Genomic DNA, 22,975 nt, shown 5'->3' with positions numbered 1-22,975 from the left:
CAAGTGGTGCAAACCCAGGGGGAAAGGGGTATACTTGTGATGAGACTGGCATAGAGTTACTGAAAAGGGAATGTTGACGACTCCAAATATATATAAAAAAACATTCAAACATTGTGCATTCGACTAGTTTCAGGCATATTTTAAGAGGGCTTTCCCACAGAGAACAGAACTTGTTGATGTTATGTGAAACTGTTGATTGTAGCAAAAGTATACGCAGATGTAGACGAGTGAGGATTTCAGATGTCAGACATGAGATGGGTCACATTTAAATATGTCTCAATTAAAATAAGAGTTAAATCATTAATCAAGATGTCCTTTCCAGGGAGAATTGTCTATATGTTTTTGTGTGGGCACTTTTTGCTTCTTTGCATTTATCTAGCTTTCTCTATTTGTCACCCTCTCTTTCACCTCATCTCCAAATAAACAACTCAAATAACAACAAACAAAATATTCATATAGTGTAATTCCACAAACACGCTGACGACATCTGGAGAATAGAGTCAGATTGTTGACTGAACTCGTCCCTGTTGGCAGTCGGGACGGCTTTTTGTCTCTGTTCAAAGTGCAGTTCTAATTAACATGTGTACAGTAATTCCAGTCTTGTTTATGTTCCAAATTATCCTCAATAACTCTGTGTCAGTGCACAAGTTTGAGTTGGTCGTGGTTATAGGTGAAAATGTATTCAAACTGGACCCAGTAAACTCAACGGGGCATGCACTCACTATTTTAGCACCGCTGCGCTTTTAGCTTGATTTCCTGTTGGTTACACCATTTTACTAATTCATGTGTCTTTTCCTTTTTCTGCTCCAATTTGCCCTTCTTTTCCCCCGACTTCATTAAATATTAAAGAATGTTTGACTTTTTGATTTTTAATGTGATGTTTGTGTGGTATATTCACCAGTCAGAGGACATTTTACTACATTCCAAGTCAGTGCATGTTTATGACACAACATGAAGCTGCAACAAAAAAAAAAAAACGACAATACCACTTAACTTAATAATTCATATAGTCTTGTATGGAGCTAAGCAAGACAATTACAGGCATGAACATCCTTCCCCAAAGTGAAGCTTCTTATTTCCTGAGGGGTCAAACTGCTGTACAGTGTAGGAGACTACATTTGTAGTAGTTGTTTTTTTTATTTTATACTCCTGTTCTTTTTCTCCTGTTAGATTTTGAAGCTCTGAGGAAATGTGCTTTTTTTGTTTTTGAATTATCTTTTTACTCAGCTATCACAATGACACCTGTCAATAAGCTTATTTACATATACATGTTAATGTTACTCCTATTTAAATGATCACACACTACTACTGTACTTAGTTTTAAATGAATACTAATGCCTCTAAATGCAAAAGTGATCATCACCAACAACAGTCTCTTTTGAAAAATGTGATACCAACCAAGCCAAAGAAAACGTGAACTTTCATGTTTAAGCGTAGTACATGCTGTGTTTTTTTCCATCACCGATGGACTGCATTAGAGGACACTGTTGCCTTCTAATTGACAGGTCCAGTGGGGTCCCATTTTTACACCGCACTGGTTGATTATATTTGTTTTATTACATAGATAGATGGATAGTTAGATAGGAACTTTATTAATCCATTGGGAAGGTTCCCTCAGGGAATTGCAGATTAATTATTAAGGCTTGTCTGTGCTTGAATTATTTTTTGGTTTGATTAATTACACTGTTGAGTTAATCAAATACATTATATTTACGCTGGTTTTGGTCCTATTATTCTCCATTAAGTATTGAACCAAAACACATTTATTACCATTTTAATTTGGCCTTAGCGAGTACATTGGCTTTTTTTTCCTTTATTGAGGTGATTTGTGGAATGATTGGGACTTGAGGGAAGTTTTGGTTCAATCCTATTAAGTCACAATGGAAAATGTAATAATTTAAGAAATTAGTTTTTGATGCTGATGAAAACAATAATCTACTGAAATGTATTTTCATCTGCTGTTGGGTTTAAATGTCTTCAACAGTGATTTTTGGTTCTTGTTTTCTTCATTTCTCAAGAAAGAAATTCTGAAAGAGTCAGATGTTGTGCGATTACTCTTTTCTTCCCGAGCGATTACTATTTTCTTCCCGTTTTCACTCAACCTTACTCCAGTTCTTTATGAAACTGTGTTAACAGGGCTTTCTGATGTTGTTTTACTTTACTGGTGTCCTACTGTTTTTGCATATGAAAGATTCAACACTACCCTGTTTAGCTTACTTAACAATATAAAGTGAAGGCACAAGCTTGAAATATTTAGTGTACTACAAGACCAGGGTACGTGTGCATATATGTGCATATGTTACTTATTTATCTTTAAGGTACAGCACTATACTAGGTTTAAAAAGCATAACACCAAGTTATGGACATTAACCAAAAATTTACAATGTAAAAATACACTATGTAGTTAACCCTTTGAAGTTTTAAAGTCTACTCACCCACATAAATAGCCCTTGTTAGAGATGTTGTAGTTGCCTTCCAATGTGTCACAATAGAAGTCCAAACTCTTAACACTGAGTCAGGCCCTCTTCATTAGGTTAATCAATCAGGGAGTGGGTTATGACTAATGCCCCCCCCAGGGCCAGTGTAGGCAGAGCTTTGTCAAACAGAGTAAAAGTCACAACCAAACAGCCCTTGAACTCTGGAATGGGGCTACTAGAGGCCATCCAGTTCTACGCTCAAGACTTTGTTTAACTTCACTCTTAGACAAAACAGTTGCCATCAAATATTAGAAAGTCCTGGAAGGCTCAAATGAGATGCACTGATGTGACATGTGCCCTGTCTCACTAGTTAATGCCCCAAAGTGGGGCCAAACTAATGACCTCAGTCTTTGTGGGGCACACATAAGGCTGCCTCTGGTCATGATACACTGTCAAAATCAACATTCACATTGAAGCTTAAAGCCTGGCCTAGAATTCAGGAAAGTAACTTAACTCTTTCATCAGCCTGCAGGTACAATACGTCCCAACTGCTCTAAAGTACAATGTATCTTTCCTTAATCCATTCGAGAATCACAGACTGGCTGCCGTTTTGTTGGAGTACATTTCACTTAGCTGCATAATGTATTTAAAAAAAAAAAAGCAAACTAAGTTTAACCTGGCATTCTGCTAAGATAAATGTACTCTTTTATTTAAGAGGTTTTGAACTGTTAGGGTTTTGATTTGCTGCTTTGAAAGGTTTCAAAAGTCAGTGTCAGCATATATGCTCTGCTGAATTATCCTCAAACAATACACTAAATCCCCATTTGTCAGTCACACTGCTCAGAAGCTGACTCTGCTTTGTGAACAGTTAGAAGAGCAGAAGGAGTTTAAATGAAAAATCCTCATGTAGAATTTGAACGGGTGATTTTGGTTGTAATACAATTGAATGGATGAGTCATCTTTTAAGAAAAACGACAATGTGAGGTCCCTTAGTTTATTGCATTGAGGTCATAGCCTGATCCATGGTGCTACTTTAGATTTGATATGCTTTGGTTATGTCCATTTTCTTACGCTTCTTAAAAATATGGCAATATTTTCATGTGCACGTCTGTACTTTTTTACTTATGGTTTTGGTGGAAAAGTAGTTAACGAGTTCAATGACAGCAAAAAGCCTTTAAAAAATGAGTCGAATGCCGCAAAACTCGTTGAAGGAACTAACAAAACCAGTCACGTCTGTGAGCCTCTTGGAGGACGTCTTCAGCCAGTGTCAATTACCTTGAAAACCTCTCAGCCTTTGTCAACCGAGCATTTGCCACTCTTTCTACTCTGCCTATTCCCAACTCCCAATGATAATTGCAACCTGACACCCTGAGCGGAATAACAATCGAGTACAGCAAAGGAATGTTCTCAGTTTCCCTTGATGTTCTTTTCTTCTTTGAATCCTTCTTTGTTGAGATCCACGGTGTGTTGAGCTCTATTGTCTCTCTATCCCTTCGTAAAGCTCTAATTTCAGATGTAGACGTCAACATAAAGAAAGCAATTTCGCAACAAAGCTAGAAACAAGGACTAACGGATCCTTGTTTTTTTTACCTCAAAGAAAATTGGAGGTAAACTGCCTTGTGTTCGGTTTTTAATGGAGCTTGATGTGCATTTTCATTCAGTCACATTTTATCATGTTTAATTTGGCCTCAAATGTGCGTGCGCCCCATGTATGGAGGCTGTAGTCTCAAAGCGGGCTGCCCGGGTTCACATCCCACCTGTGGCTTCTTTCCCGCATGTCGTTCCCCACTCTCTCTCCCTGATTTCCGACTCTATCCACTGTCCTATCTATCCATCAAAGGCACAAAAAGCCCAAAAATAATTTGGCCTCAAAAATGTTAATGTGATTATTACATCCATATTCGATGGGTTGGACCTTACTTCTACTGATGAGATGCTTCCACACCATGACAAGGATCAATACAAAAGAAACAATCCTCCCAACCAGTGGTTCTAAAGTAGGCTAGTCTCAGGATCCATCGTGATTCAATCGCGACCCAAATTTCAGATATTTTTCCATCAATCAGATTTATTAAAGAAAAGATTGTGCAGTTTGTTCATGTTCAGGTTCAGGTTACTTTATTTGTACTTAATACAACACAGACAATACATAAAACACACAAAGTGAAAAGGCAATTTGGACCAGGAACTGTACTAAACATGAAAAATGACCCCATGGAAAATGTTCTGTGACCCACTTTTGAGTTCTGACCCACCACTTGAGAACCACTGCTCTAATCTAAGAAAAACATGAACTAAATGTGATCAAATGAGGCAGTAAGGTAGTTGTTGACGTCCAAAGCAACATGCTGATCACACTTTTCCTTTTTTTCTTGACTTTTTTTCAGCATTAAAAGGTTTGAAACATTTTGACATACAGGTTGCATTTAAGCGATTTTAATGTGAACTATGTCTGATTCATGTAGACGTGTTTAGTCAGCGCTAAGCTGTACTCTGTACGCTTTACATCAGAAAGTTAAACTAAAAAAGCAAACAGTATTTGTTGTTATGAGCAACACAAAAACATTCCTCAAACTAAACATGAATTACGCTTTCATGGCGCTTATTTAGAGTCAGACGAAAGATGAATAAAGACTATTTGTTTCTAGTACATAGACAGGGTAGATCTAATACACCTCTCATCTACATCCCCCTTCATTTCACATCTGTACAAGTCTAATGTGAAAACACTACAGAAGTCGTTTTAAGAGCAGGCGGTGAGAAAACAAGTCAAAGAAACAAAATGAAAGGCCCCGCACTTTTCAGTGTTAAGAAAAACATAAATTAATCCACTGGCGTATCGATTATTGCAACAGCAGTTTTTTGAATATATGCTTTCATCCCCTAATGTTTGCATCCAGGGCTTTTAGACAACATATTAATCAAAATCTGTTTCTGCACATTGATCTACTCCTGCTCTACCAATCTTAAATAAAAGCTAGAGGGGATTAATGGAATGAAATGTCAGGAAATACTCAAAAGATGTATTTCTTATGGCCTATAAATAATAATAAAAAAAGCCCAAGTCATTGGGGTGTATTACAGGATATAACTTAATGTCAACAATGCCAGTATCTTGTAATACATATCAGAATCTTTGTACAAGTAATGCTATATAACGTCCTGAGGCCACTTTTTTAGAGGATATCTTCCTTCACATCTTGCTTTTTTTCCTTTTTTTTTAAATTAGAGCCCAAATTGACTCGTTTCCATTTCAGAATATTTGTAGTCTGATTTTTTCCCCCTTCAGACTTCCCAACTTACTTTCTTTTTTATTTTATTTTTTTTGTATCCCCAAACTCTCTCTCTCCATCTCTCTCTCTCTCCCTACCCCTTCTCTCTTTTTACATTTTTTTTATTACACAACCTTGTGTTTACTGCACTTTCCTGCCAGCTGTAGATGAAAAGTAGGTTAGGCTCGCACTCTCTCACCTCGCATGTTAATACGCATCATTTGACAGTCTGCCACCCTGCCCCAGGATTAAACCGGCTAAGGGGGAGAGACCAAACACTGCACCTTTGCTCTGTATTATTTCCCCAACACTTGCACAGCTCGTCATGTATTCCACAGAGCTCCACCTCGAGGCTTTTCAGACTAATTGATGAATGTTTTGTTTATTTACAGCTTAGTTGACACTGAGATGCAACTTTGGATGGGCTGCGCGCTCAAGCATCAAAAGCACTTCTTTAATTGTTTTTTGTTGAACCCGACGATGGAAAGAGTGAACTCAAACGGCTGTTAGTTAAATATTCTCATGGGAATAGATGTTAGGGATATGAGTAAACACATGTAGGAAATTTGGAAGCACCAGTTGTTGTTCGGATTTAGGAATCAGTGTTTCTTTTTACTGATTCATAGGTTTTCCTTGCTCCCAAAATGAAACAAATGGAGATAATCTGATTACATTAAATGGCATCATTTCAGTTTTCACCTCATAGTTAAAGAAGTCTACGGGAAAAAAATAGGTGTATAAGTCACACCCGCACACGCAGACACACATTTGCACTCCAGAGTTGGAAATTAGAACCCGTCACCCTCCAAAGACGGCCGTTTTTTTTTTTTTGCAGTGACGGGTGAATTCGCTCAACTTACCAGTAACAGTGGCTTGTAAATAAAAGTGACATTACAGAGTGATCTTTCTGCCTTCTTGCAGAACACGCTGTGAATGGCACCAGCTGCATTTACCATTAAAGCTGAAAGTACGTAAATTACAATCTTGCGCTGTATATCAGTATTAAAAAAAAACAACATGCACTATACTTTCTGAATTCTACAAACACACTTGTGCAACTCACAAAAACCAAAGAACACAAGATGATCTAACAATACCCAGTGGAGGGGGGGGGCACCTCCATGTGGGTTCACACTGTACTTAAGCAGTCCAAGATAAAGAGAGACATGAATTACCAGAGCTGGAAGAGCTGTAATAAACATTATGGCCACCCTTTTTTCTCTCTGCTCTAGTTGTTAGCTCAGACGGCCCAGAATCTTCCAAATGCACAGGGAGTGGGTGTTTAATGCCCAGAGTAATTTTAGGTGGAATATCACTTTGAATTTGTTCTGTTCAGCTCAAGCGACCCTGTGTTTCACCTTCTGAATGCACTCCTGGTGTTACCTGTCTTTATGGTAGTTGTTTGTTTTGCACTTCAGTACATCTAAACCTCTGTAAACAAACTTTGTCAAATCTTGTTGTTGCCAAAGTCTTAAAACAGACAGGGATGTGTTTATGCTCCTGTAGCAAATGCAACTTATTTTAAACTTACGTGTATGTACCCTTGAAATCTATGTTTGTTTTTTATTCTTATACGTTCTATACAAGTGAACATTTCTAATCAGAAGGTTTTCTTTAAAAAAAACAAACCCTGAGAGTTTGTTCATCCATACTTGTCTTTTTATTTTTTCATATAATAATAATAACAATAATAACTTGGGTTTATATAGTGCCTTTCAAGGAACCCAATGCCGCTTCACAATGGTAAAAAGGAGACAGCAAAAAACACATGCACACAGACACACTCAATGGGGAGGGGGATGGGTATTAGCTAGGCTGAATGCTTTGGTGAATAGATGGTGTTTGAGAAGTTTTTTGAAAATGTCCAGAGATGCGGCAATTCGAAGTCAGGGCTGTCTCTGAACACATATTTTCATAATTCTATGAGATGAGTTCTCAGGGCATGAGTGCCTCAGGGCAGATTTTTTTGACCTTTGAGACAACACAGTGGCAAAATCTGATTGGATAAAAACTTTCAATAAAATGATCTGCACCGAAAGCAACGCAACTGAGGGCGAGAGCAGCTATGATACTAAGATAAACTGACAGTGTTTGGACCAGCAGAGAAGGCCTTTCTAGCCCTGATGGTCCAACCACTGCTTCGCTTTGTTTGTGGGTACATTGCTGTACTTTGTTTGCACACACAGGAGACCCTCATTAACCACATACCAGACTACAACACATGTGCAAATATATAAACCAAAGATCCATCCCCCCACCTTTAAATAACCAACCCAATAAATCACGGACAAAGTAGGTCTTTCTCTCAGACTAACATTTCCTGAAAATATGAATTTCCGTTTATTCCAGGACACAGAGTCTCAGTGTGGCCCTCATTAGTGCATGCTTCAGCCCAGATGCTTTTGTGTTTATCTCCTGACCTTCCTTACTTTCTTTGTTTGCCCTCCAGAACAAGATCATCCTGGACCCGCTAACGTTCAGTGAGGCTCGTTTCCGGCCCTCTCTGGAGGAACGCTTGGAGAGCATCATCAGTGGAGCTGCACTGATGGCCGACTCTTCATGCACACGTGACGACCGCCGTGAACGCATCGTGGCTGAGTGCAACGCTGTTCGACAGGCCCTTCAAGACTTGTTGAGCGAGTACATGAACAATGTGAGTTTTCTCTATTAATTTTATACATATGAGCTAAATGCAACTGTGCACGTGTTTATTTTTTTTTCACCTACTTAAGCACAAACAACATGGACTAAGACACACTCAGCTTAATCCTGACTACATTTATTCCTCAACACATTCCCAAGTTTGTCCTTTTTTCACTACCTTTTGTTTTGAGAACTGTATGCCCTCATGAAACTTGTAAAGGCGGCTGCACGGTGGTGCGCGCTATGTCGCCTCACAGTGAGGAGGTTCAAATCCCTGTCGGAAAGGGCCTCTCTGTGTGGAGTTTGCATGTTCTCCCCGTGCATGCATGGGTTCTCTCCAAGTATTCCGGCTTCCTCCCACAGTCCAAAGACATGCTGGTTAGGTTAATTGACTAAAAATAACATGAAGGTGTGAATGTGAGTGTGACTGCTTGTCTGTCTCTATATGTCAGCCCTGTGATTGACAGACACACAGTCCAGTCCAGCTGGGAACAGTTCCAGCTCCCTGCGACCCTGAACAGGAAAAGCGGTATAGATAATAGATGGATGGATGGTGACTTGTAAGTCCATCTCAGCATAATTCAACCAATATGATTTGGTTGTCTTGTTGGAGGTATGGGACTTTTTCTTCTGCAAACACATTGAATCAATTTGTTTAAAATCAGCTTCAAGATGTGTTGAGAATAGATCAATCTTTTTTTAGCCCTACATAATAATAGCTTATTGACTGACAACAAACAAATTGAGGTAAACAAAATAATGCAACTAACAAAATTGCTTTAAAAAAAAAAACTTTGTGAAAATTCTGATTCACAGAATAAAAAAGCACCAAATCCCATTCTCAGAGCCTGCTAGAGGACGTAGTAGAGGCATATTAATTGATTTTTGTCTATTGGTTTTTATTACATGTGCTTTTTTGGACTATAAACAAACAAGCAAAAACAATATTTCTTTGTCTGGAGGAAACCTGTCTGGACTCTTTCCTCTTCATTTTCAGAGCCATTTTGATCATGCGCTTGCCTGTGATTTGCGCAGGTGTTTAAAGGTTATGAGACTGGCTGAGACAATAATTAATCATCACACACATCCAATTTATATTCTACTGCCACAGACCCTTTTGTGCATAATGCACTGTGAGATGTGTGAGCTGTGTCTGTATGAGTGAAAAAAGGGCTTTTGGATTGGCTGGCATTGAATTTGCACGCACGACTTAGCTCTTTGTGCTTGACTTTGTGATTGTGCCATTTAAGATTTTTAAATGTTCAATGTCAAATCTTCAAGTATCTGGTCTCCTTATATCGTCTTTAAACAGCATGTGTTTTAAGTGTTCCTGCATTAGTCTGCGAAGATGAGTGAAGACATTTCGATGTGCAGCGTATTAGCCCCAAGAAGAAAAAAGAACCCCCCTGATCTTCCCTTGCTCACTATTTGCATTTTAACCTGTCCTTATCTGATTGTGAACATAATACTTAAATATTGATGTCTGCTGACTTGCCTGCATATTCAGCAGTTTGTTGTATACACAGACATACCAGCGTAGGTGCTTCTAAACGTTGTACCTGGACAATAAAGATGTGATCAGTGAATTAGGAAAAATCTAATAAAAAAAAAAAAAAGGGTTAATAGCTTGTTTAAATAACCCTGCACAATTTTATAAAGCACTTATATAGCCATACATGTTGCTCAACTACAGGCACTTAAGATTAATGGCTGAGTAAATTACATGCATGATGAGAAGGAGAAGCCCTTTCATTGTTCCTAAAGAGAGAAAGAAGTGATTTCCTTCTCTATTACCGTTGCTGAAATACTTTGCACTCAAGAGGATAACATCATCGTCATTGCATATAGAAAGGGTGCTTTGAAAGAATTCTACCTCTATAATGTAATAGTACAAATAATAGTTGTAGTGGTGGCAAAACAGCACAAACACCTACAATGATTGTAATAATAAATACACATTTTTTTCCCTGTGCATCCTGCTGCTTTAAAAACAGTCTGGATGTTATCCAAACTTTGACATCTTATTTTCCTTGTGCACCGTTTTCCTTGCAATGGGTTTATAAAGTTACCACTGAGATACGATCAACATGGCAGCCCCTCAGGTGCCCTAAACAGAGCCATACATCATGAAGAAGGCAGAGCCTATAACTTCCACAGTGGGACACAGTCTGAGTTCTCAGATAACCCCTAATGAGCCTTTGCTGTGTTGCTGAGTTATTGCTGTGTTGAAAATGACCCATGTATTTTAACCCATGTGTTCTAACTGGGACTCAGAGTTAACATGGGATGTTGCAGCCTGACGTGGCAGTCATCTGTGGAAGAAGAAGCTCATGAACTGTTAGTATTTAAGTAATACTGTATAGTGCTTAAGGGATTAACTCTAAATATGTTCTCTTGTCCTATTTTCAGGTGTATAGTAGATGCTTTGTATACGATTATTTGTGGTGGATTTAAAAAGTTGAGTTTGAGTGCATCATCATAACTGCCACTGTCTCGAGGAGGGAACCCAAGTGTCTTTAGAGGGCTGTATTTCTCCTTGAAAGCAGGTACTTTTAGTCCTCCTTAGTTATTTACTTTAGTGAAAATCTCAGCCAGCCAAAGAAGCAGCTCCCTAAGAAGCTTTTTTTGGGGGTGTGGGGAGGGGTAAATCCTATTAGAAACAACCTTAGATAAACTTTGATATTTAACCTGTAATTTTACATCCGTTCATTGACCAAAAATATATCGTCATAATAATCCACTGGGCTTTGTGCGTGCGACCTGCTGACACTGCACTAAGGGTCAATCCTGAATGTATTAAGTGTCATTTGTGGTCATCGAGCAGTTGGCAAGCCTTCTTTCTATTGATCTCAACAGTATCAGTCCTCCTGCTGGCAATAGGCCCTCTGCATTACTCTATAATCTTCAACTTCATAATGTGCATTTGTTGTGGCATGGGTGCTCATAAAGGAGATGGGAAACAATGAGGGGCTATTAGATAAGGGCACATTTTAGATTAGAGATCCTCTTCGGTTTTTACTAGAATATAAACAGTGGAACAGCCAAGAGTAGCATTCTGCATTCATGTTGTTATCCATAGGTAAAGGCTGTTCTAAGAGTGTGTCTGCATTAACTTTTCTGCTGTGTTACACACAGCTGACAGACAAAGGGTTTGCAGATATTCTCATGATTAGAGAATATGAGTTATTTTTTGGTATTCTTGTCTTTTTTTTTTGTCTTGTCTTTTTTTTGGATAGAAAAGTTAAAGAGAGACAAGTCATGTTGGGAGGAGAGGGTGGGGGATGACATGCAGCAAAGGGCAGAAGTCGGACTTGAACCCACAGCCGCTGCAACAAGGACTATAGCCTCCATACATAAGGGCAGGCGACATAACCAATAGGCTATCGGCGCTCCTATATTTTCTTTTCTATGAAGATTATAAATCCTTTTGTTTCATTTGTGTAACTTTTGAATGATGATGCTAAATATTTAAAACAAATTAAGGACAATGGGTGGGATTCAGTCTTTCAAATCTGTGAAGGCATGTCTAAAATATTTAAGTTGAATGTAGCAGGGAGACGCTGTTGCGGTCCTGTGTTGTGAAATTGAATTCTGGCTCTTTCATTCAGAAAAGAGTTTAGCCATGCCTTTCTCAGAACATGACATGAGATCCACAGAGATCTTCTCCTTTCAACTATTCTTGGGGAGAAAATAGCATCATGTGCCATCTTTATGAATACTCTCCATGTCCTTTCCCCCTCTTAAGGCATGGCAGCTCTTTGCTAAAGTAATCGTGCCTTGGTTCATTAGGCCCATGAGTTGTGTTTTAGAGGCTACAGCTGGGAGATTGCTGACAGCCCCTGGCTGTCCAAGCAGAGAACAGAGAGTAAATCACAGAGACACAAAGAACAAAATGCTTCCACCCCTCAGCTCAGCATACCCAATGAGACCAAATCAACAACCAAGAGACAAGGAGAAAGATATTCTTACCCAGCCTGTTTACAAAGTGTGTTTTTTAATGACTCATCATCAAGATGTATAACATAAATGTACATGGCACTGCTTTGTCCAAGGTAAAGGCAGCAATCCTGAGAAAAAGCAGAGCAAACATTTGACAAACTTCAAAAGCTGCTGTGAGTGACTTTAACACAAGATACCTTCGCTCCAAGGACTGCAGTTTTATGAATACTTTCTGTCATTGTATTGCATTACTTTGCTTTCCTTGAGGGAAACAAAAATCTAAAGTTTCAGGGGTGACTTGTGGTCAAATGTAAATCATGTTCCTTTATGCACCACTTTGACCTTTGCTGTGATTTAGCTTTCTAAATGTTTACTCCATTCCTAGAAAAATATGAAACACTTTCAAATGGCAAATGGCAGGGATTAGGCACAGTGGGATGTATGAGTCATCTCATTATCTGCGTGCAACATGAAAAATGTTTTTGTTTGTTTTTGCAGTTTTGAAAAAAACATTGTATGAATTTTGAGAAATTATCCACAAAACCCTGAGCAAAAAACAACATTTGCTGAATTTAGTGTATTATTATTCTATATTAAAAAAACAAAAAATCAAAGAGCCTGAACTCAAATTCAAATCTTGATAAAAAGTGCTAAACAAACAAGATATATTTAGGATGATGAATTACAGTGATGTGATTCAGAAGATGTAGTTCCAGTCCTAAAAATGTATTTGTTTGAAATATTGGTTGCCACTGATTCATCCAGAGAAAAAAATCCCCCGAGACAAAACGATTTCAGCCGCCACTCTGACAAAGTCGTTCCTGATTGTACAGTAACTCCAACTCAAAGTTAGTCAACAAATATAAACATCCACTCACCTTTATGTTTCCTCCTCCCTCTTCATTTAGTCATATACACACACTCCACCCTCCCCCTTCCAACACACACATTTTTTATAGGAAGCCTGAACCACAGCACAAGGTTAATCAATGTGGTAGCTGGCAATAAATTAGGTTCAAGTGACAGGAGAATGTCCATACCTGTCTGAGATGCTGGTGATCTGTGATTGGTGACAGCAGGCCTGGCTCCCTGGCTGGTGCTGAATCATCAGGAGCAGCTGATTTAGTTACGGCAGCTCCGACAGGGCCAATCTATCAATTGATCCGGAGAGTAATGCATTACCAGCTTGGGTCAAGGGAGTCTGGGCAGAATATAGCCATAGCCAGAATCCCAGGGCAGGTGAGAGGGGGTCAACTGGACAGGACTGTGAGCATCAGACAGCAGGATTTAGGGAGTGTGATAGCAAGCGCACTAATCTCTGTGTTAGCTGGATGTGGCACATAAAACTAAACAGGGCTTGTGAGGTAGAATGATCATTAGGGGGAGACTGATGACCTTCCTGCCTGCACAGCTCCTCTGGGAGAATGCTCTGTAGAATGCTCAATCATCAATTTGGGTGACTGATCACTCACTGTCCAATGTGTATGTTTCTATGCGCTTATGCTATTCAGTTTGTAATCATATGTGCACATTTCTTGAAAAGCCACTGGCGTGAAAGTAGAAATGAGAGTGTAAGGACACAAAAATAAATGAGTGCCAAAGTGAAGGCAGACAAAGCTGCTGAACAATGTGCATTGACAGGTGCAGGGAAGGGAAGGTGTGGGCAGTGATCAATAGTGAGTCCCTGGGCTAAAGGCCCATTATAAACTTAAAAAGAAGTGCTGTTTGGATGGTCTGCTAGCAGTGAGGGCCCCTCTCCAACAGTAAAATACGAGACCACTGGGGAAACCCACTTATTTATTTATTTCTTCTCGACTTTACAAAACAATCCCCCCCGTCTCTTGTTCATGGTTTTATACAAAAGCTGCAGATGAAGAGTCGATGAAACAATGTGAATGAATAAATGACGTTTAACTCCTCCTTTGCCAATAAGTTATATTGCATATGGGCATGCCCATTGCAAAATGAGCATTTCATGGCTATTGTCTGTAGTTTTACTCAGTGTTTTGCACATTTTAATTGGCATCTCGACACAAAATAGGACGAAGATCGATGCCAAACGACAACAGCTCACTCAGCCAACAAATGCATATATTGTTGCGTTTGCCTAAGTCACTCTCAGTGGATGTAACGTGAGACAAACAAACTTAAAATGAAACGATCTCCTGTGGGTTCACACGTTTGTTGAGCTTCTAGTTGGAATAGTACCATGCACGCTCACTATGTGGCCTATTAGACATCTGAAATTCCTCTTCCTACGTATCTGAGACCCTCTTGTGGAATATAAAACACATCAGTCTGGCAACATAAGCCACACAGAGCCTGCAGAAGCCCACACTGTCTCTCCTCATTGTCTATAGACCTTCTCACAAGAATTTATATTGAACAAAAACCTGACTCTGCCAAGACACCGCTTAAAAAACACACCACACGCCTGCTTCTGTTTTGAGTCTAATTTTTGTGTTTTGTGCAACATGTACTCCATGTCACTGCAGTCTTATTTTGAAGAATGAAGCTGAACAAAACAGACCTGATCAATACTCCCACCCATCCCCTTGCTCCTCTGATGTGCTCTACTGTCTATCAACCTAAGCTGGCTGAAGGGCACAGCTGTAACAGATGCAAGGAGACAGAACTTACCAAGACAGGGCTTTCTGAGGCTAATTGGGTATGCGTGGCATCAAAAATGATGGCACTGATAGGTACTGTCAACAAAAGCACGGTATTGGGTCACAGTTTGTGGTGCATCTTGTGTCATTGTCAAGTACAGCAACATTTTTTTTCAATTCAAGATAAAAGTACAAATAAGTCGCAGAGAGTAAGTGTATTGTTACAGTAGCATTAGCTTAAAACTACGAGCATTATTCACACATTTGCACATATATGGTAGAAAAAAGAATGACAGATGCATATTTTCCACATTCAGCAATAGTATCAACATACTACATGTAAACAGCCTCAGAGTGAACACTGTAGGGAACTGGGCCAGTATTCCATCTGTTTTTTTCTCTCCCTTAGCCAACCTTGGCCAGCTCATTAAATGGCCCTTCTGCCCCATTTTTTTCCCATGTTGTCTGAAATCTAGACAATGTAGCCCATTTCTCTGATAAGACCCTTGCCGCCCCTGAAAAAAAAAGGAAAACCACATTACATCCCAAAGGTGTGTCCATTTGGCAAGCTTGCAACAAACTAATGAAAGCTACAGGATGTGTTTTCAATTTGTGTTCAACTCTAGCTCACATACTTTATTATTCTTAGCGTGTGCTGTATCTATATCTTTCTAAGCTTTGTTTCTTTCTCTTAATATTATTATTTCAGTATGCACATCACTTTAATGGTGCTGCAAACACAGTGAGTATGATGACTGAACAAGCTTTATGTTAAATGTCTGTAATGTGACTGTGACTGTGGATGGAGTCAGGAATTGGGGGTGAGAGAGAGGGGCAAAGGACCTGCAGGAAAGGAGCCCCCAGGTGGGATTCGAACTCGGGCCACCCGTCAGGAGGACTGCATCCTCTGTACATTGGGCCCATGCACAAACCGCTAGGCTACAGGCGCCTCAATAGATGACACTTTTAACAGACAAGTATTAACAGCCCACATGCAAAATAATAGGTATCTCTAACAACTTGAGTTTTATTTCAATTATCAAATCTTATTTAAATACGTTTATTTGTACAAATTGCACAGCAGCTTTGCGGCTATAAACAGTACAGCGTAAACTAATAGATTTGTGTGCAATCAGGGCCACACAGAGCTATAATGTTTGCATGCCATTATTTGTGTGTGACAACTACTTTAGTGCCCTCCGTGTCTCTCTCCCCCCTCCATTTGTCTTTCTCTTTTTCCCTTTCTCTTTCCATCTTATAACTCACTCTCTTTCTCGCTCTCTCTCTTTCTCTCACTCTCTCATTCTTTCTCCTCTTGTTTTGTTTTCAAGGAGGAAGTTGGCTGGAGGAGTGTTGTTTAAATGCAAATAGCATTGAGTGAAATTCCCATCAGTTATTTGTATGTTCTCCTTCATTTGAAATCCTTGGTAGTAGACTCTAGAGGCTTGCGTATTATTCTGAACGAGGGCACATACAACATTGCAGATTGTGCCACATGATAGTAATTTGGAACCTGTTTTAGTTGAGTTAATCAAAATCATCCTTGAACGATAAGTGATCAAATTTGAAGTACCTCCTCTCTCGTTAAAGGTACTACCTTTGTTTCTTTCTTACTTTTTTTTTTTTTTTTACCCCTATTGTCTTTACATCCCAATTCCTCCAGACTCAGTACTCACACCCCGTTAAATGTCCCCGGTCCAGCAATAAATCATTGGTTCCCCGCAGCGTCCCATGCCCTCCCTCCCATCTGTCAACACCTAATGCGCCACACGACAAGCTGCAATCCACTGTGCACCAACACACCACTCACTTAGCTTTCTCAGCCGTTGAAGGCTGGCTCAAAGACGTAGGCCCTGGAGGGGGATTGACCAGAAGGCCCAGGTAAAAACTGTAAGTCTATTTCAGACCCTCTGGAGAATCAGAGCACTCCTTTATTCCCATCACTCCAGTCTGGGAGCAATTGGGAGACAGCTGAAGCATCTGACCCACATTGAATGTTCTCTACTGAGATAGCAAGGCCACCTGCGAGGATAGACCAAAGCTCAAAGGGACTCCCTGCTGTGAAACACTCACCAAACAACCCGCAAGGTTTAGGAAATATCTCCTTTTTTCTTATTCTGTTTGCTTGCTGTGCACATGTCTCTTCATGTACATGGACATTCATGTATCTGAAATTACTGTTTCTTGTCCATGCCGTTAGCCAAATGACGATAGCATCCAAAAATCCAGAAAAATACTAAACCATAAACTCACACTTTCCACTCTGTTGAATCGACCCCTCCCTGACACCGTTTCAGCAAAACAGTTAAAGATAAAGCTTCACAGTTGACAACTATTGACTGTTCTTTTTTTGTCAAATTGCAATGCACTTTATCTACCAAAGACAAATAATTGTGCCCAGGCCATGAGCAGCCTCTGTAAAATCCTGTACAAAGTCAAATCAAGTTTAATTCCAGTCCACTGAGTTTAACAATTCAATGATATTCTATCCACGTTGCTGTCATACAGTCATATTTTTAGTTATTATGTCTAGGTTTTTTTCTATCTCTCAAAGTTTCTGTCTGATGATTTTGATTATTAATTCAACTCTAATTCAAAACTTATTTTTAGGCAAAGCAAGCCAAAGAGAGTTTGTTTGTCTAGACATAACAAGACAATTCAAAGCTATTTACATGAGACATAAACATTTCATCGAGGTTCAGGATGTGTCTCTTAAGGATTTTTACGATGCTGACTCAGTAGTGCTTTGCAGCTCCTGCTGTTTTTTTGGCCATGCATTGATCTTGCAAACCTCCCACTCCATCAGATCCCACAAGTCCCCTCTGTAGCAGAGCTTCAGAGACGCTGCTAGCCTTTGGAATAAACTTGGATTAAGTTAAAAAGTTAGTGTCGTACTTCCTAAAGTCTCTCAAGACATTACTTTTTGTTTTGATTGAATCTTACTATTGGAAATGTATATAGAATTTTATTCTGCTATGGAGTGATACATATATTAGCAATAAACCTTAGGCACACTGTCCCCTGTGTTAGGCATATTATGGCCTTACTCTCGACCCAAAACAACTGTTGTTCACTGTTATATTTTAGGCTAAATTTATGGTTTTATACAAAAACAAGCAGAGAGAGAGAGAGAGGTAATTCATTCACTCCCCCTTCTTACAGGTGTTCAGCTTGGGTCTGAAAGCTTGTCTTGAAAAGACTTTTGTCACCCCTGAAAATAAGTAACATGTACCGATACATCTAAAGGGTCTACACAGAGACAAGGGTGCAACATACTAAAGAAAGCAATATGATGTGTTGTCCACATTTTCATTTCTACCTCACATCCTTGGTTATTCTGAGTACGACTGGATCTATATTTTTATGCTTTATTGAAAATGAGAAAAAAAGAAAAAAAAACGCTTTCAGTCTTTGGTCTTTTTAACATTTTAAGTTAAGTGACCATCAGCTGCACACATATCGTATGGTACTTTAAATCCACTATATATGGTATCATTTTCTTACTTAACATTTGGATGTGACTTCAAATGGCTTTACAAGCAGAGAATATAGAATGGCATTTCTGCTTTTTCTGCTTTTTTTCTTTCTTCGAATGCGCCTTGTTAAAGTGCCTTTGATCTCAACCATTTAGTCATTCCCTGGCACAGACCTGACAAAGAAGCCAATGAAGCTGATTTACCTGCATTACATATGCCCCTCATATGTCATATATATCAGGATGCAAGCTTAATGGATGAATTATGAGCAAACATGAGCACAGCATGTCCTCCCCATGGAGCACTCCATCAAGCTATGCCACTGTGGCTGAATTTCTTAAATATGTTTTTCCTCTATGAACACAAATAAAAAAGAAATAAGCGAATACAAACACTGATTCATTTAGACTGATAGTTTCAACACAGTGAGTTAACATTGCCAGGCAACTGTGATTAGGCTAGACTCCCCTTTTAATAGCTCCACAATTAAAGCCTTGCAGTGGATGACCAATGGAAGGCTTTTAAGGTCAAGCAATCACAGAAACTGATCACATTTCATGAGCGCCATCTTAACAGCAGCAGTCTTAATTACGGCACTGATCGATAGCACTGCAAATACTGTTGCCCGATTGTTGATGGAGATAAGTGTTTTCCTAAGTAGTTATTACAGGGTGGGCTGAACACGAATCTCTGTGGTTGGGGTCAAACTGAAAAGCAAAGATAACAGTTATTTTTACACAACATTCGTTTTTTATTTTATTTTACACAGCAGATGCTCATATGCAAGTTGGACATCCATAACGGTATGAAATAATACAACATACAGGAATCCCAGGGGAAATTAAATAGATCACTGAGACACAAACATGGATTGATACTCTGATTGACACACCACAGACGGGATTTCCTGTGGCTTAACAGCATGTTATTTATTCAGGTCTAGTCTTCCTGCAGGAATCAAACTTTCACTAACATGACCCCTCAAGCACATGGACAAGTCTTTTCAGTTTTATAAAACTTAAAATTTAAGATTTTAAGTTCTATACTACTATTCACAAAGCAATGCCTCATTCACAGTGCTGCCCTGCCTGAACTTTTGAGACCCTCAAAGAGGCAATAACAGTGATGTGCATCAATTGAGAGCTATATCTTAGAGTTTTCAGTGAACAATTGAGTGATTCTTATGTCATTGACACGCATGGGCTCACCAAAGAGTCACATGAAAACCACTTGGCCAACTGGACTAGTTATTGAAGATAGTTTGTCTTAACAGTATGGCCCTCAGGTCAACCATTTGTGAAGCAAGGAGGCCCTTTGTCTTAATGAAAAAGGCAGGTGGGACTGAACACAAAGGCACTTGGTGAGCCTTCAGGCCAACCAGTTTTGTGCTGGGGCCAAACAACCGAGCATTTGGTCTGCAAAAAAAGATACTTGAGCTGCACTTTGAGCTGCACTGGAGGGCTTTTAAAGGAGAACCACGGAGCTCAAGTATCTGTTTGTGGTGTGAATGATCAGAACAATGAAGTGCTTTTTTGGGGCACATACACGTGTTTTTAAGAAAAAAAAAGTACTTGTTATGCAAACAAAAATGGCTGGCACAGTCTGCCCACCACCCTCTTGTGTACAACACTAAAGAGCCAGAAAAATACATGAGAATAATATATAATGATAATATCTACCCTTCAACTCCCTTACCATCTGTATTGGATATCTCTATGCCTTCAAGAGTCAGAGCAATTGAATCTGGCATGACTTTTGTTGGATTTGTCAAAATCTTGCCAAAAAGAAATCCCAAAGCAGTGATAATCAAGACTGGCAAGAAAAAGCCCACTGGCCTTGAGGTCATCTGCACTTAATTATGGAGTCTGATATTGTCCAGCTTGCATCAATTATTGTTTGGATCCTTACACTGTATTTCAATGCCTTACATCCCCTGCAGCCTAATACATAATGTTGTTGACACCTCCTTGTGAGTCTGATAACAACAAGCCCCAATGATCCAACAAGCCCCAATGATCCAACAAGCCCCAATGATCCAGCTTTTGTTTTGTCTGTTTGCTAACCAATCGTGAACGCAACAGCTATGATATCAGCAAGAAGAAGCTGCCCTGCCACACTCTCCATTCCAATCATGCTTCCCTCTGTGGCTGCAGAAGAAACAGAATCCTCTGTAGGCGTTAGCAAGCAGCCATCACATGACTGTCTGATCGCCCTTGTGTCACCATCTCAGATTGAGGTGATCGGATAAATGAGACTTTAATTGGGTTTTTAGGCTAAGTAATATTAGAAGATGAGATAGAATTATCCAGGAACATATTAATGTAATAAAAAGCTCTCAGATCTGGCAGCTCTATTGCATTAGAAAGTTGCCAGCCTGTCTTCGTGTCTTCCCTCCTCCCTCTGATGCCAATCCCCCTCAAGGGCTTGCTGCTTTGAGGAGCGCTAACGTGATTGACATTGATAGCTGGATCAAACTATAGAATCAACCCTAATGTCATTAAGTGAGCAGACATGGAAGCAAAGACCAGGGCCTTAACTGTGTTAGCCGCTACATATGTTAAGGTTATGGATGCAGGGGGGCTAAATGCAGGGGGAAATCAAGCATGCAAGCCACAATTTTCCGTAGGAGTTCCCCTGTGTATGTGACCTGTGTGCCTTTGGGTGTGTGTGTGTGTGTACAAATGCGTACATGTGTAAAAATGTGGGCACATGGAAGATTAATCCTTTTAAGAGTTTGCTTGCCTTTTACATAAATCAGCCATTATTGTCACTTCTATTGTCCTGTTGCAGACCAGACTCTTCCTCGTTTGCGTACATAAGCTGAGACCTGCACATGTTCATCCATCTGTCCAGAGCCGTTACTGAGGAAACAGGATTAGTTATACAGAATATACACGTGGAGCAGCGAGCAGATCTGATTGACTACAGTACATTCAGAATTATCTGATAGAATACTTACCATGGTTTTATTGTTCTAAACAAGCAATGACAAAGACGTATCAAATATTAATACTTTGGACAACCTTGACTGAACTGTGAGTCATCCAGTACACTTTTTAACTTTCTTAGAAGTCACACAATGTGTGTGTGAATGTGCTGAAGGTTTCCTACTGTTTACATACTTTTATTTGTTATTTTGATCGAACAAGTATTCAAAAATGTTATTCTCCACTCTGCTGCGGCTGACCTCTTATGACACCACATTTTGCAAACATTATTCACTTGCAAAAGCTGGCCTTGCTTGATGAAACCACCATAAAATATCAGTCTATTTACAATATTTTCTTTTTACTCTCTATCACGCTATCAAGCAGTCTGACAGAGCTAAAATATGTAATCAAGAACATATTATGTACCCATGTTGATTTGCAACAACTTTCAAACGAAATACAGTTTGATGTTCAATCACAACGTACCAGAAAAGAGGGAGACATTCCGTTTACCGTTCTCCTTGTTCCCTTATTTATAACCTTAATTTTAAGGTTAATATTAGTTTTAAGCACTCTGTTGATTCAACATCCTGAACATCATGGACCTTCTGGTCAAAATTCCTGATCCTGAGTCCTGAAAAGCTCCTTCATAGGAAAGCACACTAACATCATGTATGGCCTAGCACACAATGAGGATTTTTCTTTTTTGCTTCGCTTTCAATTTCTCTCTTTCCTGTCTCCTTTAGGACTTATCTGTCTGGTTTGTGTTCATTTATGTCCCTCTATCCCTCTGATTGAGCAGCTGTGTGAAATGTACGCATGTCACATCACAAAGTTTTAACCCTTTTTTGTGCAAAATATTCCAACTGCCCTCCGTGGCCCCACTGCGAGGCTTTTCTTTGTAGCTACTGTTCTACTGTCAGCTTTTGATGATGCGTACAAGTCTTTAGAAGCCCCTAAATGCTATTTCAACCTCACAGCTATCTCCTTAAGATTCCTGATTGTGCAGTCCAAACAAAGAGAGACTTTAACCCGATTCAAATTGCCTTTTCAAACCACGACGTTTATGCCCCTGTGACGTTTCCTCTTCAATCTGAATGTCGCTGAGGCATAATGGGGGGGGGGGACAAAATGATCCCCCTTCTCTACAGTCTTTGGAGGTAATAATAGAGGCGTTACAGAGGTGAGAGGGAATCAGCTGAGACTGTGTGCGTATGTGAAGCTCCTGCTGTGCTGTGATTCAGCAACCCCCGAAACGCAGTTTCATTCATTCCACATAATATATTACGTCATTGTGGAATATGAATGTACAAAGACGTGATGATGGCTCAGCTCAATTACGGCACTTTTGCAAATACAGCAGGCTGAAAATGGCCTTTTGACACGATTGGAATGTGATCATTGCAACAATCCGCATTGTTCACTCTCTTTTCTATCCCTCGCTTGCTCTTCCCTCAACATAAACGCTTTTACATGGATCAGTGTGAGCAAGTGGTGTTAGGTGTAGGCATCCGATCATTACTGTCTGGACCACAACAGCACTGATCAATTGCTCTGGTCTGGTTCTGTGTAACCCACTGAGGGAAGGCCAGAGATGAATGAATTACAGCAAGACAAGATGAAGCATGCTTACAAGAGATTAAAGGCAGGAGAAAGTTCAACATTAGCTTGGATATGAGATAAATAAAT

At 39.6% G+C, this 22,975-nt stretch overlaps 1 protein-coding gene across 1 annotated transcript in view; it reads left to right on the top strand.

The window, feature by feature from the left end:
• The window catches only part of ctnna2 (catenin (cadherin-associated protein), alpha 2), a 337,796-nt gene that overhangs the window by 89,724 nt on the left and 225,097 nt on the right, over nucleotides 1-22,975 (top strand). The window contains exon 7 of the mRNA XM_065958018.1: nucleotides 8,139-8,342. Coding sequence (XP_065814090.1) covers nucleotides 8,139-8,342 — 204 coding nt within the window. The remainder of the gene's footprint in view (nucleotides 1-8,138; nucleotides 8,343-22,975) is intronic.

This window comes from Labrus bergylta, chromosome 1, assembly GCF_963930695.1.
Source record: "Labrus bergylta chromosome 1, fLabBer1.1, whole genome shotgun sequence".
Classification (NCBI taxonomy): Eukaryota; Metazoa; Chordata; class Actinopteri; order Labriformes; family Labridae; genus Labrus; species Labrus bergylta.
This window is presented reverse-complemented; position numbering and strand designations above follow the sequence as displayed.